The sequence below is a fragment of the Taudactylus pleione genome, unplaced genomic scaffold (assembly GCF_031769625.1).
Source record: "Taudactylus pleione unplaced genomic scaffold, aTauple2 ptg000242l, whole genome shotgun sequence".
Taxonomy (NCBI): Eukaryota; Metazoa; Chordata; class Amphibia; order Anura; family Myobatrachidae; genus Taudactylus; species Taudactylus pleione.
In genome coordinates, this window is record NW_028284644.1 from 12447209 (window position 1) to 12468041 (window position 20833).

A 20833-nucleotide genomic window follows, 5' to 3' on the forward strand; every position below is an offset into this window, starting at 1 on the left:
AGTTCCATATAACTTTGAATAAGACGGATATACACAAAATGCATCAATTGGTATCTGCACATGCCCTGTTTGCAAACACTCGCCGTTTGCGTCTGTGCAGAGATCTAGAATCAGGCGCAATGTGTCAAACTCCTTTTTTATTTTTGTAACTTGCTTCCCCCAAATTATTTCCATTGTGTCCTGAAACAAGGGTTTTTCAACCATACCCTTTATTACTGCATCTGGTTATCAAATAGCTACAGTACACCTCACAAGAAAATATTTATTAGTTACGAACAGAGAACATTTGATTGACATCACTTACTTGATTTGAATAAAGTGCAGTGTACTCTACAAAAAAATACAAACATCCAACACAGACTATTGTTTTGTTCTCAGCAAATACAATAAGATACCACAACTCCAATATAGTAGCATTTCAGAGTCAGTAGAGGCCAAATTTGTAGCACTGGTCCAGTTATATTAGCCATTGGTTTTTATGGAGTGCAAGCAAAAATATGCAAGGTTTATTAACCCAAGAGAGGGGTCATCCACTACTGCTGGTAAAGCTAACCAGTCCCTCAAAGTTACTGTAAAATGGGACGGCTTCCACTTTTAAGTTTTCTAACTTGTTGGACTACAGGATGCAGAGTAATATTCTCCAGTATTATTCCATCAGAGGTGGATGAGTGGAGTAATTTCCTTGTGGCTTGAAATTATTCCATGGGTTCAGGGCTCCAATTAACAGTTGCTGGTTTTATTTTATTCAAAAATACATTAACACAGAGTAAAATATTTGCTAAGGATATACAGTCACTTAAAAAAAAAAAAATATATATATACATATACATGCAATATGAAAAACTGGAAGAAATACTGGTACCATAGATGTTTTCTGGTTTTTTAGTTTTGACATGGCAAATACAAAAAGAAAAACTACCACCTACATTCAGGTATATTGCACATTCAGCCAATAGCATAGGTGATGGTATAAAATACAATGGTGTATTTTCCCAGGACCAATGCGAATATAACAATAGATACACATCAAAGTATATACAGAGTGTCTACTGTAGCTCCCTTTAGAAAATGCAATGATTAGGTCTGCCAAATTCACAGTGCAGTTTATTCTGCAAGTATGTAGTATGCCCGCGGAGAAGGAGTCTTATTATGGCACAGAAGCCATCTCAGAAAATAATAAAATTGGTTTTCAACCATAATAGAATAGAATCGAATTTACACCCAAAAATAAAATAAAGACAAAACAGTAAGGAAATCACAACAAAGATATGGTGGAAAGACTCCCCATTCTCCTATTTAGATAGTGCAAGGCACAAAAAGTACTTTTATAATGATGTATGAGCAAGTTAACATAGGTCTCCTGCATCAGAACCATTGGCCATATAAAATATATTGAACACTGATCTCATCAGTTATTAGAACAATCATTTTTAGCAGCAACCTGATCCAGGCACAGAAATGTCTTTTAGGTTAATGTAATCCCCCTGTGGTGGCATGGATGAGCGGCCATATTCTCTTGTCTCCATCATTCTCTCAATGAGTACTCTGCAAAAATAAATCAAATTAAATTAAATGCCTTTAAATGAGAAACATTTCTTATAAAAATGTAATCAATGTACTACTTTGGCATTTTTATCCAGAAACCCATTATGCAGAACACTAAATAACAGCAGCAACAGCTTGGCGACGTCGTAGTGCACACAGACATGATCACTAGATATCTCCTCCTACAATCACTGTGAGGAGCACCGAAAAACAATATAAACAAGAAGGATATTTCCCATAGCAGTATGAGGAAAGGAGCCATTTGGAAATGTAATTTACTTTATTACACCATGGCATTTTATAGAATTGATTTTTTTATGTAATTTAAAGGACAAAGCAATCTGGATGATCAGTGCTATACTGGCATTAACACCGTTACATCTACAGTCTGCTTATTTTATATTTTAACTAGCAGCAAATATTGGCAATGAAATACTACATTAGTGTTCCCTCTAGCTCCGGAGGGAGGCAGGGCGCTGGAGCTAGAGAGGGCATGCCCGTGCATGCGCCGAACGCGCGACCGAGAAGGGGGCGTGGTCAACGGAAAAGGGGGCGTGTCTATAAGACGCGTCCCTTTTTCGTCACTCTTGGGGCGTGCCCGGCACTTACGGACACGCCGGGCAGCCCCTAAGCCCTGCAGACAGGGAGAATAGATGCCGGGCGCATGCGCCCGGCGTCTATTCTCCGGCGGTGACCGGGTCACCGCATGTTTCTCCACCCGCGGGACACTGCGTCCCGCGGGTGAGAACGGCTCCCGCAGGCTGTTAGGGCAGGGCGCTTTTTGCCCTCCTCCTGGAGGGCAGGGTGCTTTTTGCCCTCCAGAAGGAGGGCAGGGCGCCACGCCACGCTAAAACAGCCTAGCAGGAACGCTACTACATTCATAGCCCCTTCTGAAAGAAAATCTTTTTTCAGTTTAGAGAAAATACTGAAGCGTAAAATATAGTCTAGGGCACAGGTTCTCCAACACGGTCCTCAGGACCCCAAACAGTGCAATGTTTCCAGGTCACCTCACAAAATCACAAGTGTCATAATTAGTTCCACCTGTAGCTCTTTTAAAATGTGTCAGTGAGTAATGACTACACCTGTGCAGCTGCCAGGAGACCTGGAAAACGTGACCCGTGTGGGGTCCTGAGGACAGAGTTTGAGAACCACTGCTCTAAAGGCCCCCATACATCAGCAAATGATTGCAGCAATAGTGCAATTTGCAATCGATTGTGTATAAAAAAAACTTTCCCTTTTTCAATCGCAAAATTGCCACAATCGATTGAAAAAGGGAAAGTTTTTTTATACACAAATCGATTGCAAATTGCAGAATTGCTGCAATCAATTGCTGATGTATGGGGGCCTTAAGGCAAAAGAAAATAAATCTCTCCATAAGGTGGGAAACAGCGCAGACAAACCCAATCAAACAGCAGTGGCATCACTGAGGTGTACAGCATGACTAGCTCTACAGAAGAAGCTGCAAGTTTTAAAATAAATAAAAATAAAAGATATGTCTTAACTTGTGTAGCTTTTTTATTTAAAAAAACAAACTCACACCCCTTACAGTGTTTCCCAAACTGTATCGTTTCACAGACCTAAGGCTGGCCACACATCTAAAGATTATCTGCCCAACCACCCAACTAGTCAATTGGTTGGAATGAAAATCTGGTAACGTATGAAAGCAAATTACAATCTGCAATTTTCTCCCAAATGCCGGACAATGGACAAAAACTGTTGCTCAATATACATAGTCAGCACCTGCATAAAACATTACATGAATATTGATTTCATTTGTCACAGAAAACAGTTGATGCCTAACAAAGGAAAATTAGGGGTAGGATAAACTTGAAGATACCTACGAAGAACCGATACTGACACTAATTACCTCAGGGATTCTGAAGTAAGATGTGCAGAAAATGATGTGGGATGGAAACACAGGAAGGGGGAGGAGAGGGTGGATCTGCAAAGTCAGCCGCATAGCAAAATGTGTAGGCTTGGTAACTACTGCTCGCTGCCTCTCAAAGACTATTGCCAGTGCACAATCTACCCTGCAAACTTGTCACCTGACCACCTGCCATCCCTGCATGTGTGCTGCAGTTGAGGCACACATAGCCCCGTTTATAAATAAACGAAAATCCCAGCGGCAATTTTCATTTAGTACCACTGTGATACAAACGAAAATGCCACTAGTATTTATCAATACTTACCTATCCAGCGAGGTCCATCTAGGTATGTCCATGACACGGGGACCCAGCAGTGCCTGGAAGGCTTCGCTGAAACCTGAAAGGCACCGCCAGGTCTCCATTGCCCACAATGGGGACCGTATCGGTCTTACCATCTAATGAAAAAATTATTGTCCTAAGAGATGGCGAGAGCGTTGCTTGATAAACAGCGGTAATCTTAAATGCTCAGCTGCTGGCAGCCTAACGCTGCCAGCGACGGGCTTGTGTACAATGCGCGACGTTCTGACGCTTGTGCATTGCACTGTAACCCGTCGGGGACCCGGCAGTGCCTGGAAGGCTTCGCTGGGTCCACGTTGCCGGCAATGTGGACCGCATCTACAAATTGCGACAACGATGCAGTGACAAACGGGTAATCTTAGATTACCACTGTTTGTTGAATACAGAATGGATAGCATAACCCCTTTAGCGAGCGCTAAAGGGGTTACGCTTCGCTCTTGAATGGGGCCCTCTGTCAGATCTTAGTGAAGTGCAACGCCTATCCATTGCTATATGTAATCACTCATAGAAAAGTTAGACAGACTAGTGTGCCTTACATGAGTTTTATTTTGTAAAATGCATTAGTTTATGTGCAAAAAGTAACAGACTGACCTCATCGATTCATTGATATTTTTATTTTCCTTAACGGAAGTCTCTGTCCATCCAATGAAGTTATTCTCCTTACTGAACTGATCAATCTGCTCTTTGCTTACAGCCCATGGAGAAAGATCACACTGAAAAAAAAAAAGAAAAAAAACACAAAATAAAAGAAAAACAAGAAAATATAAAAGTATTCATTATAAGAATAATATATATATGTACAACATTGAAGTTTTATATTAAAAATAAACTCACAATACATAAGTAATGATTATTCATTTATAGAAATGTACATTCTGAAGGTATATATTATTTTAAAGTACACAATCTCTTAATTCCTCGATTTTCATTGTAAACTTCCAATAGAACCCATAGGTTAAAGGGCACTAAATATAGACATACAAATTCAAATCGTGTGTAAACAGGTATTTTAATGGGAACGCCCTTTACTTCACTCACAATCCCAATAACTGTAGATGGTGTTAAAAAACGAGGAAATAATCATGAAAAACTGGTGAGGGTGGTAATTTAGCGACTAAAGTTGTCAAACGCAAAACACAGCATATATGCACGAAAACCACTTATCCTGGCTGTCACTGCAAAGTTCCTGCAAGTGCTCTTTTAGGGAATAGTCACCGGCAAGGAGTGTTTGGGTTAATGTTGCAGCATAGCAAATGTTTCTACTTATTGCAAAGTAATTAAAATCCAACAAGCCGCAGATTGAGCTGAAAAGAAATATGTAATATGCTATAAAAAGGATTATACAACTGAACTGTATATTTAACAAAATAAATAAAATTTTACTGTATTGTTTTGAGTTACAGTAGGTTGTCAATAAAGACCATTTAAGCTAGACACAGATGCCAATATACTGTCTTGCCACACGAGAGACACCAACCATCTCTATCCATTCAAATAGTAATTTGTGATTTGATAGTTCCATAAATCTGGGCACAATATGTACAACTGCGGTGGAATGAGCTGGATCCTGTCAGCAGTTTACAAGGATGAGGCAACTGGCAAGGACGCATAGGACGGAGTAGAGGTCTCCACAGTAAAACAGCATAGTTTGCTATGGTGTTTGGGAGGGCAGGAGACTAGAGCCCCCTCTTGGTGACCTAACTCCTACCAGCAAGGGTATGCACACTGAGAACATATGGTCTGACCGCATGAAGGTCTACATTTCACATCCTGGGGAAATTCAGGTGTGGAATTTAGAAGCTGGAATCAGTTTTTCGGGTTTAGATAGACAAGTAGGGATGGTGGTGCTGGGCATGTTAGTTACGGCCCAAGGATCATGGTAAAAATTAATTGACAACGCCCCCTTCTATTTAATTGCCAATTTATCAGACCGTGACAGTGTCGGACTGGGGCATAAAAGGCCCACCAGGGGAATGCAGTAGTAGGGGCCCATGCTTAGGGGTGTGGTCATTCACTAGAGGGGATGTGGCCAGCCACCACAGTTGCTTGGCTAACCATTTGGCAAATATTGGTGTTTCTATAGAAGAAAACCAAGAACCAATGTTTAATCAGCGGTCCTGTTTCACAAGGTTAATGACCCTCCAATAAAGTAACAATGTACAATTCAGTGCACAATCTGGAACATGACCCCCAGAGGAGGGGAGTGGGGCCCTCAGGCATCAAGGCCCACCGGGGGATTTCCTCTGTACCCCTGTGGGCTGGTTCGACCCTGTTGTGACAGTATATAACATACAGGCAAAGTGGGAAATCAAGGCATTGTGGTATGTATCAAGCAGTCGAAAGAGTGAAGACATGTGCCAGTGTAGAAATTTCCTGTTTATTATCATTCTCACTTGTAGCTTCCTCTTCTTTTATCCCCAGCATCTCCTGTCCTCCCTTATCTCTTCCCTGGCCCTTCCCCATGAGGCCATGGCCCTTTTTGAGGTGCACTATCTTATGTCCCTATTTTAAAAATGGAAGGGGGGGGGGGGGGGGGGTGCCAATGCTCTCTCTGGCACAGGGCACCAAAAAGTCTAGATACGGCTCTGGCATGAGCAGCCACGCTGTGTCTTTGACAACGATATTGTCATTAGTTTATTGGTTGACTTATATGATTTGAGATGCGGATTACATTCGCAATATAGACTTTTGTTTAAGTGTTCACATTAAACAATTTCTGTCAGATTGCAGTTCAGCCGTTCTGACTGCACACGATATCAGCATTACAAATTGCTCAGTTGTATCATAGTGACTGATGATTATACCATATATCCCTGCACATATTGTACACAATTTATGGTCCATACTGCCCATGTTGATCCGTAAATTATTGAGTCCAAATGTTTCACCCGGCAATTTGCTTTTCTGTGAAGGGGGGTACAGGCTGGGACCAGCAAAAAAACCTGTGCATCAAATGTCTGTTAAATGCCAGGGTTTTGACTTTTTTTGTGTGTGAAAGTGGTATTACATATGCCGATGCAAATTGCACATATTATCCCTAATATTTATTTAAAAGGGAAAAAAGGTGATAATGAAGTGTAAAGTATAGATGTGTAAGATAAATCAATAAGTTTTTTTTTCTGTAGTTCAGTGTAAACCCCGCCCTTTACAAGCACCTGTGCAATGTCATTAAGCTGATGTGAGCGACCACCATAATTTTTGTTGACACCTATTTAACACAGATCACTATAGTGAATGGTCTATAAATATATAAAGCAACAAAGCAAGCCTCACTGGAATTTTATATGCAATTTCTTTCTTTAATCAGTCTTTATTCTATTTTATTTCAATATTTCATGTGTTCTATAATTTGGGAGAGATTTTGAAATTGTTTTCAATAAAATGTATATTTTATTAGAATTAAATTAGTAACATAGAGCCTCCCGATAAATACCTCTTTTCTCTGTTGTTGTTTATAGGTGTTCAACATAGGGATCACAGAGTGCACACCCAAATCTAGCTGTTTATTTCAAAAACATAATATACTGCTCACCCCTACACAATTTTAGCACAAATAAGTTTTAAGAAAGTGCAATTGAACACTACATTCATTATTGTGGTGACACGCACACGCACACACACACACCTACTCAATATGCAATAGATCATTTCACCTTGTTTGCAAGTAGTATACAAGGCACAAGATCACCATTTGGTAGTGTAACTTTGTTGTCCAGGTCATTTTTCCACATCTGGCAGCTTCTGAAGGAGTCGGAATTGGTGAGGTCAAACATTATTACACACGCGGAGGCCTGTTTATAATAGAGTCTTGTCATGGAAGTAAATCGCTCCTGTCCTGGTGATTAGAAATGTAAATAAAATGGTTTATCAAAAGCCAAAAACATAGTTGCATACAAAGTCTTGATTTTGCACAAGTAAAATAAGTTATATAACATATAGCTACAATAAGCATTTCTAACAATCATTTCAAGGAGAAGGTAATGTATAAATCACAACCTTTTAAAAATAACAAGCATAGCAACCAAGGTGTTCCTTTCCAGAAAATAAAACCAAATATGTGTCTCACTGCTGTAGCTGGGAACTCTCCACGTGTACCTTCCGGTATTTGCCTGAGAGTCCTGGGTAAACACTGCTAACATCTTTATTACATGAAATGTGAGTGAGATCCATTCATGCCTGTGTCACAGAAAATTGCCCATTCTTTTCAGTAATGGCAAATAAACATGGGACATATTTTTAGGATTCATATAACAGTTGAATATGATTTTTAAATTAGGATTCATAAAAGAAACCAGATATAAAAAGTTATTCCAAATAAAAAAAAAAAAACTAATTGAGCACATACATGAAGAGAAGTGGTACAGTGGAGTGGTTTAAGAAAAATATACTGAGCTTTATAAATTCAAAAAGATCCAAGAGTAGTAGCACTGCATACCTCCCAGTACACACGTACACACATATACACACCAGCAGTGTGATATGTGTACATTTATATGCAGTGTAGGACTGAGCAGAAAAGGAGTATACTGGGCATGATTCAACAAGGATTGCAATGCTAATACGCACGCAATCGGACAATTGTTGCATACTGCACATTTATCGCAGTGCGCGTACCAGCCACTATGACCAGGACTACACAGACCCATCGCAGAGTGATTGACAGGAACTTCCGTTTGTGGGAGGTGACGGGGAGGTCTGAGAAATGCAGGCGGCCAGTGCGTTTGAACACCATTGCATGGGCATGCATGAATTATCCACTGTAGAGCCTTATGCAGCTTGAGTACTCATAGCGTGCAATGAAGTTAGCAATTCCTGAGTAAGGTCAGAGCTTGTGCAAGTGTGCGTGAGGCTGCGATGGTACTCGATGTTACCGATGGTTTTGCAGTCCTGCTAAGGATACAGATGTGTGTAAGGTTAAGTGGGCGTCCTTATGTTGTGCTGCAGCGGCATAGCGATCGCAATGGATTAGCATATGATCGCAGAGAGACTGCGTGCGTAATTGCTATTGCAATCGCAGTTGCGAGCCATAATGTATCAGGCCCTCTATCCTGAGTTAGTAAGTTTAACATGTTTTGCTACTATATATGCAGTACTAATAGTACCTGAATTTAATGCAGAGTGAAGCTTTTATACAGAATACAGCATTTAATAACAATAATAATGTTTAAAGACAAGTGCAGAAGATGCTTTTTTTTGGTTTATATTTATATAAATCAATCATAGATAGATAATTCCATGCGATTTGTAAGTACAGATGCAGCATCCACCAGAGTGCTCCCAGAAACTACCCATTGTAAGTCTCCAGCCTTCTCCACATAAGAAAAGAAATTAGGGCAATCACCAGAGCTGTAAATATGTAATTTGTCATCAATAACAATACAACAGTCAATGTTCCTGTCCTAACATGAACCTTTGCCAAAACAACAGCAGAATATTCATCAGATGCTGAGGGTCTGATTGCCAAATCTTTAAAATCATATCGGACCTTATAAATCTATATTTTTAGGCACAACACATACTTGGTTAAAAAAAAAAGAATGGCTTCCTTTGAAATGTAATATTATTTGTAAGGAAATGTATACTGATCCGGATACTCTGGAGTCTCTCCTTGACAACAGGTATACATTGGGAGGGGTTGGGTACACGATCCCAGCGGTGCAACACCGACGCCGGAATCCTGACTGTTGAAATGCTGACGCTTGCAGGTAAGTAAACTAACCGTGGCCGTCCCCCTAACCCACCTTTCCCGCAGCCTAACCCTAACCCCCCGCTCTTGCAGCCTAGCACTAACCCTCCCTCCCCCGCAGCCTAAACTTAATTCTGACACTTGAGGGGATTCCGGCGTCGGTATTGGGACCGCTGGCATTATGTGCGCTCGGATCCCAACTACATCCCATTGGGAGTGATGAATGCTCGTACATGGATAAGTTGCAGATCTGCAGTTGTTGTGGAACTACAATTTCCCTCTAGAATTTGCTTAAATTCTGCAACAACTGCAGAGACCCAGGATGCCTAATACTGATCTATACAATGGTCTACAGGCAATTTTTTTATGTCCACCTGTTGACCATCACAGATTACAGAATGCTTAAATGTTCAGGAAAACCACATCATGGCTGTCTCACTATCTAGGAGAACAAGGTGGGGCTTTTCCCAGTGCACTCTGAGTTGGACATAATACCGAAGTACACGGATATTGGTGCACGCATCCAAATCCCTAGAAAGGCTCATGACGCATGCGTCCTGTGGTGTCCGCGTACAGTTGCCAGACTTGCATATAACACTTTTTTTTTGTTGCGGCCCACACACTCGTAGACCTTGAATATTCGGACCGGTTGGTATTTTGAGTTTGACATGCCTGGTCTAGATAGACACCAGATGTTAGACAGTCAATAGGTCGACTGGGACAAAATGTCGACACACTACAGGTCAAGATGTAAGAAGGTTGACAGGTACAAAAGGTTGTATGGGGAAGAAGAAGAAAACTCTCTTGTTTGGGGGCACTCAAATATAAAGGTTATAGTCAGAATAAAAAATAAACTTTTATTAGATATGTATTAAAATACCAACAACAAGTCTAAGCCCATTAATTAATGGCCTTGCTGTTGGAATAACAGCTGTGAATTGTCACCAGCAGAACACGAACATACATAGAACATAAGACAACATATAATACAATACTTATCACAATTGTGTGAAGCTAAGTGAAATATTACAAATAGGTCTCTAATTCTCTATCTCATACAGTATTGAGACCAATGTAAAACATTTTCTAGTTCAATGACCTCATAGTATCCTCATAGCACAAAGGCTAATCAAAATTGCAGCAGAAACATCCAAGGAAATCTTCTAGAAAAGAGTATGATAATGACAATACAATATTCAATATAAATTACGTAAGATATCACAGCACAATTCCACTGAACAGTAATTAAAGCAATACAACGATAAGGGGGTCAGATGGAATAATAGCTGAATCTGCAAATATCGAAATAAATGTAAGTAAATCACAGGTTGTAGTGAGAGGCAGATCACACATAAGTCACCTGCGATGCCACCCAGGTACTAGTGGACAGTAAAGTTATAGGAAAAAGTAAAGCTACTCCTTTATATGGAGTTTACAGAATAGCAGCTGCTGCATGCCATTGTACAACCATTGAATGGCATGTGAGCGTACTATAAAGGTACTCCCAGGGTAGGGAATAAGTATAATGAGTATCTGCTATTGGACTACGTTAAAAAGAAGGTCCTGGTGTAAACATTGCAGGAACCTCTAATAGGCGCACCCCAATGAGAGTACTCATAGAGACAATAGTACTAGAAATCGTAATGAAATGAAATAACACAGCATAGGTTTGCGATCTGTGCTGCTGCCAGTCATGTACCAAAAGGTAGTGGTGAGTGGTGGGAAACCCAGATTGCATATGCAGTGATAAGAAGAAAGAATATGAGTGTAGCTGCACTATGGCTAATACAGGACAAGTGGAGCTCTGTTGCCCTAAAGGTATTGCAGGGTCACAAACTTGTCTCTGTTGAATAAAGCCGCTAAGTGCGCTAAGGAAACAATAGTATGAAAAGTACCTGGGCGCTCACCTCCAGGGAGCCGGTGTATAGTATAGGAGATCTGCCGCTAGAAGAGCTTGTCAAGTTGCAGCATATCTAATAAATACATATCTAATAAAAGTTATTTTTTATTCTGACTATAACCTTTATATTTGAGTGCCCCCAAACAAGAGAGTTTTCTTCTTCTTCCCCATACTACGTTTATCTATACTCTCATGGGGAGCACCTCCACACTTTATAATATTTCTTCTTGATACCCATACTAGGGTCTGATATTCATAATTGTGGATTTTCATTATTCCTTTGATTAATCATATCCAATATATTAGATCCTGTGCTCAAACTATATCCTCCTATTCCCCTTTTCCCTGGTCATTTATAGGTACAAAAGGTCAACAGGGTCAGAAGGTCGACATAAAAATGGTCAACATGATTTGGTTTGTTTTTTTGGTTTAGGTTTAGGCACTTACCCCGATGGTTAGGGACCAGGAGGGACTGTTAAGGTCAGACACCTACCCCAACGTTTAGGGTTAGGCACCAGGAGGGAGGGTTAGGGACCAAGGGGAGGGTTAGGGTTATGGTGAAAATTTAGGGCTAAAAAAAAAAAAAAAAAATGCGTTGACCATTTTTGGATCAACCATTTTCATATCGACCTATTGACCGAATAACATCTGGTGTCTATCTAGACACTGTGGACCTTTTCACTGTCTATATGTTAATCCACACCCATTCAACTTCCATTAAATCAGCTGAAGCAATAATCAGACACAGTGAGTTTTGATATAAATATTTTCTTGCAGAGAAGGCATTTACTTCTCATTGGCCTAGCCTCAGTAAGCCATACTGAGCGACACTGAGTGGGGTCTACAATGGCTGGCCACAAAGAAATTGAAGCAAGGCTACATACAATGTACTTGCAACTACTACAATTGGGTTTAAAAAAACAAACAGTGATTTAGGTGGGTTTTTGTCAAAGCTTGGAGAGAGATAAAGTACTAACCAATCAGCCTCTAACTTACGTTTTTCAAGCTGTATTTGAAAAATGTAAATTAGGAGCTGATTGGTTGGTGGTTTATCTCTCTCAATTGTATCTCCTCTCTCCAAGCTTTGATAATTACCCCCTAAATCTTCACAAAAGGGGGCACATATGTGTTAACAGTAAAAACCAGATAATTTCTTAAAGAAGAAAATATTTATTATCCAGAAACCATCTACCATGGTAATGAGTGCATAAGATGTCAATAAAACCATACACAAAGTGATTTACTTAAAAACTGTTTTTATAGTTATTTGTGTGCGGTAATACAGGATTACTTGTTGGGGGTAGCTCAGATACAGTTTAATAATTTGTCTTAAGATCATTGGCGCTAATCTCTTCAATGTGTATCAAAATATGACAAGTAAAATAGCAAATAGTGAATAAAATAAAAATATAACTTTCATTAGTAGTTTCTTTCTTGACACGATAGGGAGTATCCGATATCAGGCATTACTTTCCCATATATGAAAGGAAAAAAAGAAATGAGTTAAAACGCAACATCGTGTGATCCAGTTCAATAATGTTCAATTTATTAATACAAATTCACCAAATGGTAAAAACACATGATCTGATTAACAGTATGCAACTTTGGGGGTACCGGGGGAAGCGCAGCAGCGCAGGGACAGACAGGAGAAGCGACAGCGGCGGGTGCCCAAGTATATTATTTAGCTTTTTTATTTTAATTGATTGGAGAGATGTAGGAGAACGTGGAACAAGTTACACCTTTGGTGGACCGCATGTCTCGATCCCAGTTTTTCATCTGGAAGGAGTTTGGAGGGAATACCAGATGATCTGTGACTGATGAGCAGCGAAGTTTGAAGGTTCCGGAGCCTTCCACTCTATATTTCCATCTACAGTACATGTGCCATTAACACAACTATCTGGTAAAGCCTCCTATTATCACCTGTGCTATGGTGTTTTAAAGCTGCATACTGTTAATCAGATCATGTGTTTTTACCATTTGGTGAATTTGTATTAATAAATTGAACTGGATCACACGATGTTGCGTTTTTATGCTTTTTTTCTTTCATATATAGGAAAGTAATGCCCGATATCGGATACTCCCTATCGTGTCAAGAAAGAAACTAAGGAAAGTTCTAGTTTTATTTTATTCACTATTTGCTATTTCACTTGTCATATTTTGATACACATTGAAGAGATTAGCGCCAATGATCCAGTCCATTTTATGTATTTGTTTTTTAATTGGGTTAAAGGGTGATAACCGGGAATAGGATAAGGCAGCTGGATATCCCTTGCGCCACCATTTGTTATTCTGCCATTTTTATTCATTGTTTTTGTTATTTGTCTTATTGTTCTATATATATATTTTTTTATATGGGGAATGGTTTGTTTTTTTACAATTGGGTTTGGTATGTAGGATTGAAAGTCACAATGTTGACCTAAAGGTGTGTATCCATAACGCGACCCAGGGAAGACAGTACGATTACGACATCGTAATCGTACCGTCGTTCGGTGTAGGCTCCCTCCATCATCCCAGAACATGGCCAATCGGTCGTTATAGGCAGATTGACCGGCATGTTCAGCCGATGATTGATGTCGGAAATGACCAGTGGGAGTATGCATCGCTGGTCATTTCCGACGATTGCATGCCCAAATTGTGCCCGATTAATGAGCGATTGAACGTGAACGATTTCGTTATCGTTCAATAGCTCTGTTTAATCGGGTAGTGGATGTGCACCTTAAGAATGCAAGTGCTGGCATGCCGAAGAGGGTGACCTGCTACTTACAGCATGTTGTCTGAATTGGCCATTACAACTGTAAATATGCTGGTAAAGCATAAATGTTTGTACCTTACCTGCAATATCCCACAGCTGAAGTCTGATCACCTCTGTATCTGACCATTGCACAACCTTCAATGCGAAATCCACTGGAGAATGAAATGTAAAAGAAAAGATTAAATAAAGCTTAGAGACCTTACCATAAAGTGTAATTGAATAGACGTGGGGTAGGTGGGGTAGTTTGGAAATATCATGTCTGAATCAGAGTGGAAACCTCAGCATATTATACAGAAAGGTCTGAAAACCCCAGTAAGAAAAATAAAAGGAAGTAACTACTATGACACAATTAAGGGAAAGCATCTCATGATCATTCATAACAACTACAGCTGGTTTGTGCAATTCAAGAAACAGTACGGTGTGCATTATGGAATACAATGTATACTTATCATATGAAGGACAAGGGACTATAATATAATAGCCACACAGGAACATTTGTTCTTTAACAGTGGTTGCAATAGTTGATAGAAAGGAATTTATTTGCCCCCTTCGAGAGTTGGCAAATGTCAAACTTTATGTTATTTTGCCTCGCTCTAGATTAACACTCCTCATGGCAGGGGCATATCTATAATGGGTGCAGGGTGTGTGGTGCACACAGGCCCCTAGGTCCAGGGGACCCACACCGCACACCCGTACTTTTTATTACCTACCTCTCCAAAGTCCCACATTGGCTGGAGAGGCGCTACACAAAACGTCTGGCGGCCATTTTCCCGGCATTCTGCGCATGCGCAGTAAGGAAATCGCCCGGAAAATGGTTGCTACGCCATTTTCCCAGTAACCTGCGCATACGCAGGAGACTCCAGTTACAGCCTAGTGCCCAGAGTCTATTGCGTCTGTCAGTGCGCAGCAGCCACCGGTGAGAGAGAAGGGGGCCCCGGACGTGGACTAAACAAGGGCCCCCTCCTCTCTTAAAACGCCCCTGCCTCAGGCGATATACAATTATCAGCATTGTGTGGTTGGGATGCGCAGCTTTGCACATCATGGATAATTATGGTACCCCAACATTGCAGATTTTCCTGCACTCCTCTATGGGGTGCAAGGTGAAAATCTGCCATGGTGGTCGCAAATTGCTGGAGAAAAGATTGGAAAGCTAGAACTTCGGGCCATCACCGATAAAAAGTATACATGTTGAACTTCATGGACCAGTGTTATTTTTTTTCTACTTTACTATATGTATATAAAAAACAATTAGTTTAAAAAAGAAAAGAAAAAAAACAAATGAACTACAACTTATATATAAGATGAATTGGTCTGTCTATGCATTCTGACACCCCTGCAACAATTCGGATGAAACCAATGCAAAGTGAACCAGCTGGATCCTGCCCCCCCTTTCCAATGCCTATGCAGGTAGGATAATTTTACTGAGGGTGTGCAACTTTGCACCAGCCCCATTACACTATCTATATAGATATAAAACTTAAACACTTTATTTTGCAAACGACATACAATTTATGAGGATACACAACACAATTATCTGTTCTCATGTCCATGATCTACTGTACATGGTGGGTGTGCACCTCATACTCACCTCCCATGGTCATCCTGTAGTCCTTGCCAAATACGTCATTGACATACCTGTTCAACAGGGAGCTTTTGCCAACAGAGGAGTCCCCCACAACAAGCACTTTAAACAAGTGATCAAAGCTCCCCATGGTGCAGCAGCCGGTCACTTGGTAGGAGCATTCAGCATCGCTGCCCCCAGCTAGGAGTCAGTGCGTAACCTCCTGCAGGAGCGTGCTCCAAACTCTTCCACTACTCTGAGCGGGGCATAGAGACATATACTGAATGTGAGTGAGGGTCCAGCCTCTGGCGCATCTCCCACCTCCTCTGTTCTTTGGCCCCACCTATCCCCGCGCCTGTCAGAAAGTCCTCAGTCATGTGAGTGTTACATCGCGTTTACTCATCATACACGCTCCCTCCCAGCAGCACACAGACTACATTTCCCATAGAGCAGTAGTATGCAGGAAGTGCAGCTATAGCTCGCCATATGGGGGTGCTGAGACTTGCCAGCTAGTGCTGCTGCTGCTCACTCAGTCAGTACTAAGCAGAACAGAAGCACTACTAACTTGGTAATACTAACTTCAGCCAGCTGAGCAGGTTGAAGTAAAGTCTGCATTCTACAATCATCTTGTAGTCCGTGCTGTGCTAATGGAAACGTGAAGGCATCAAGGACTGTTTTTCTTAGTATCTTCTCTCTATACTGCTACTGCAGTTCACATGCCATGATCTTATATGAAGAATAAGATTATTTTCCTGTGTTCGTAATACCCCTTTTACACCGGAGCTAAAACCCGTGTTATTGAAGGGTTAACCCGGCCAGCTCCCTGGTGTAAAAGGGGAGAGAGTTGGATCGCCGGGTCGAGTGACCCGGCAATCCAACCCAGGTAATTAGCAGGGTTTGACACGGGCGTAGCCCGTGTGAAACCCTGCTGTGAGAACAGCGCACTCCGGGCCACAATGACCTGGAGTGCGCTGCTAGCCGGCCGATTGGTCCGGCTTCAGTGGCGCTTGGAGATGACGTCATCTCCAAGCGACCACTTTCACTCTGCGGTGTGAGCGGCGCTGACTCGGGAATATCCCGAGTCGGCGCCGGCAAAATTCCGGGTCTGATCCGGATAGGAACTTTGTTCCAACTCCGGGTCAGACCCGGAATTTAGGTGGAAAAGGGGTATTACACTACTCCCTGGACCCGGGAAATTTCCAGGTCGACCCCTTTCGCACAGAACTTGGGAATTTCCCGGGTTTTTCATTTAAAATTTTCAAGTCATTTTTATATTGGACTCTTGTTTCATCTGACAATACGTCCAAGACCCTCTGCACAACTAATTAGGACCACGCACACACCCAACAAAAGCCACAAACCACATTGAGGGGTCTATTTACTAAGCAGTGTTAGGAGACAGAGTGAAAAGTGATAAGAAAGTGATAAGGTGCCAGCCAATCAGCTCCCAATTGTCATGTCACAGGCTGTGGGCCGTATTCAATTTGAGGCGAAAAGTCAGTATTTGCCTGTTTTCGGCGAAAACTTTTCGCCAATGACGTAATTTCCGCCTGTTTGGCTACCCCATATTCAATTTGGAGGACTTTCCGCCTAGGCGGAAAGTCAATGCAATGTAATAGGCGAAAAAGTATCACCTATGAATAGCAGGCGGAAAAAAGTGCAGAATTGGGGTTTAGGAGTGCAACGTTGCGGGAACCCCCGTGCAGCCTTCAGACAGTCCCCCAAAGGTAAACTGTAAAAAAAACACTTAAGGACACCCAAAAAAATCACTTTGCATTTGGGGCGAAAAAAATAATAATGGGGGGACAAAGTTAAAAACTAGCGAACTTGTCTCTGGGCGGGTCTTGACCTGCTTGCGGCAGGTGGGTTGTTCACAATTTTTTCAACTCACTTTAGCAACTTTAAAATATGCTGAACCCCATTTTCAAGTACCCCAAATTTGCTGAGCATAGTTATTTTTCCCTAAAAAAACTTCTAAATGCTCTTCTGTATCACCTTAATCAAAGCCGCATTTATGCACCAGCCGCAGCTATTAGAAACCCCGACTTCCTTAAGGAGATAAAAATGGGGGTTCCCTTTGTCATCCCCTATGTCTACACATCTTTAGGGGGGGTCCCTGGATTAATTCCCGAAAATTCCCGTTGTGTTTAACCTGTAAAAAAACGGGTTAAAAGTTTTGAGACAAAATGACATAGGGCCCTCCCCCCAAAAGTAAAACCAGCCCCAGGCTTGCCAGCCAATCCTGGTTTCTAAAAATATGGGGAACAAAATGAGGAGGGTTCCACCGTATTTTAAAAACCAACACCAGGCTGCAGGGACCAGTCCTGATTTTAAATATAGGGGGAAAAAAGACGTGGGGATCCCCCTATATTTAAGACCAGCACCAGACCCAACCGACTGGGGTGCAATGCCACAGTCCGGGGCTCCAGGTCCAAAGCATTAGCACCCCAAGTCGGTCAGTGCAAGCCGGTGATCTTGGGGGAGTCGGGGACCCCCCAAAGAAGGGCCCCCCTCCCCCTTCCAGAGCACCACAGGCTTACGCTGAAGCCCTGGGGCTGGTTTAGCTATGTCATTTTTTTTTTCAACTTTTTTACAGGTAAAACACAACGTGAATTTTCGGGAAATATTACAGGGACCCCCTAAAGATGTGAAGACATAGGGGATCACTATGGATACCCCCATTTTTATCTCCTGAAAGAAATTGGGGTTTCAACTAGCGGCGGCAGGTGCATTTTTGCAGAATGCGTTTAGGGACTTAAAAATAAGCTAGTACCCATTCTCATGTACCCCAAATTTGATGGGACCACTTTAAAAAAAAAAAAAAAAAAAAGCTAAGTGCTCTTTTGCATCACTTCTTCAATGTCGGGAAAAAAAACACATGCCGCAGCTATTTAAAAACCCGACTTTCTTTGGCAGGCAAAAACGGGGGTACCCATAGTGATCCCCCTGGTCTGGACATCTTTAGGAGGGTCCTACAATAATTTCCCAAAAATTCCCGTTTTTTTTCGCTGATCCAAGTTTTGCCGGTTTCCGATTTCGCCTACTTTCAAAATGAATACGGGGATATAGCTGGCACGTGCACGAAAAGTTTTCGCATCCAAACTGTCGATGTAGGCGGAAATGTGATTTCGCCGGCAGAGGCGAAAACGCCGCTTCAAATTGAATACGGGCCTGTGTTTGAAAATTGACAGTTGGGAGCTGATTGGCTGGCACCTTATCACTTTCTTATCACTTTTCACTCTGTCTCCTTTCACTGCTTAGTAAATAGACCCCTGAGTTCCAAAAATACTCTTTATTGGCAGCAAAACATTTCTTATGTTCAGTATTTCTTTTCGTAAAAATTTTTTGTTTTGTTTTTGGGTTTAACAAAGGCATATGAATGAATAACTGCAAAAACTAGGGATGGCCATCGGTGTGCTTTCCATCGATGGTTACCATTGATGGTCATTTAGCAAGCGGCCATCATATGCAATGGATGACCATCGATGGTTTCACCAACTGATGGTCATCCATGTTCCTTGACTGCCTGGCCTGTGAGCCAATCAGAACCTGGGGGCTGAGCTATGCTCCGGCACCTTGTAAGGAAAAATTAAAAAAGCCCATTCGGCTATGCTTAGACATCGATGTAGGGAAATCATCTAGTTGTCCCCCATTGAAGATTAAAGCATTCAACATCGGCCATAAACCTGGCCATCCTTAGCAAGAACATTCAATAAATAATGTATATAAAAATACAAGAAAAACACCATCAACTGCCTAAAATACAGGCAAGTAATTAAAACTGAAAACAGTATCAGTAACCACTACAACAATGCCTTCCTACAACTGTCTATGGGCCTGATTCAGAGTTGACACTATGCCGATTTTCACTCAATTGAGCGATTATCAGTGGTCTGTGCATGCGTTACAGCCGCATTGTGCACGTGCTGCTAATGAATTGCGATCAAGCTTGCTGTGAGGATTCACTCGCAATCGATTGAATAGCAGAGACAATTTTGTGGGTGGTAAAGTGGATTTCTGGCCAAAAGACGGGCGTGTCGAACCATTTCCTGGGCATATACTAGCCAGTGTTTGCGATCGCGCATGCAGGTAACAAAGTTCCAGTGTCTCATTTACTGCGGCCATTCTGAGTGACCATAGACTCATTTGAGGAGTGGATGTTTTTAGGAACTGCATCATTTGCTACGTTTGTGTACCCAGTTGCGGGCAGCTGCGAGAGCTCCGGTGGGTGTCTCAATACACATTCTACTGGCTAATGCATTAGCATATTTTAGCAATTGCTAAGCAGCAAATTGCACTAATGAATTAGCGTACAACTCTGAATCAGGCTATTATAGTCAGTATTCGGAGGAGTGTGCTGTGGAGTGGGTTGGGTATGGGTTGCTGGTGCTCAGAATCCCAACGCTGGAATCCAACATCTGCAGGTAAGTATCCTAACACTAACCTTAACCCTAAATCTAACCCCCCCCACAGCCTAAACCTAACCCTTCCCCCCGCAGCCTAACCCTAACCACCCCCCCTCCCTGCAGCCTTTCCCTTACCCCCACAGCCTAACCCCCCCCCTCCCAACAGCCTAACCCTCCCCCCAGTGCCTAACCCCAAACCCTAATACTTATAATCGGGATGTCAGCAGTCAGGATGCTGGCTCCGGGATTCTGACTGGTGTTGGGATTTCGACGTTAGCATTTTGAGCGCCAGCATCCAGACCGCCAGGATGTCTACTAACTACATCCCCTCTGCAGTGTTTGTGGATGGGTCAGAAGCATTAGGCCCTCTGCAATAACTGCTATAACTTTCCTCCAAAGGGTATGGAGAGTGTTGCCGTGGTAGTGGTTGATGCAGTTGCAGTAGGTAAAGTGGTTGTAGTTGGTGATGCGGTTGAACTAAGTGGGTTGAAAATCTTCAAACCAGTTGGCCAAAAAGCGCCATTTGACTCTCGTATATGGACCTAATTTCAGACAGAAATGAAGCCTGTAAGGCCCTTTCATTTTCATAGAATCATAGAAACATAGAATAATAGAAACATAGAATTTGACGGCAGATAAGAACCATTTGGCCAATGTTGTCTGTCCTTTTAAATGCAATGCTCCATACATGCCTCTTCTTGACCCTGAAAAGCCGCATCCATCTCGCTGAGTTGCTCACAGAGGACGTTTGTCATGGCACG

General features: G+C 41.8%; 1 protein-coding gene across 1 annotated transcript; it reads right to left on the reverse strand.

Moving 5' to 3' along the window:
- Window positions 1-720: 720 nt before the first annotated feature.
- Window positions 721-16030, reverse strand: RAB29 (RAB29, member RAS oncogene family). Its single transcript, XM_088479664.1, has 5 exons — window positions 15694-16030; window positions 14186-14257; window positions 7421-7602; window positions 4359-4480; window positions 721-1545 (listed from the first exon to the last, which is right to left on the reverse strand). Exons 1-5 carry the CDS (start codon window positions 15815-15817, stop codon window positions 1431-1433), a joined length of 615 nt encoding a protein of 204 aa, XP_088335790.1. The 5' UTR covers window positions 15818-16030; the 3' UTR covers window positions 721-1430.
- Window positions 16031-20833: the final 4803 nt, after the last annotated feature.

Excerpts from the sequence above, each read along its gene's own strand:
- RAB29 (XM_088479664.1), bottom strand. The coding sequence starts at position 15,817 with ATGGGGAGCTTTGATCACTTGTTTAAAGTGCTTGTTGTGGGGGACTCC. Across the intron at positions 4,481-7,420 it reads GTATACTACTTGCAAACAAG|TGTGATCTTTCTCCATGGGC; the intron begins GTGAAATGATCT and ends TTTTTTTTTCAG. Across the intron at positions 1,546-4,358 it reads AATATCAATGAATCGATGAG|AGTACTCATTGAGAGAATGA; the intron begins GTCAGTCTGTTA and ends TTATTTTTGCAG.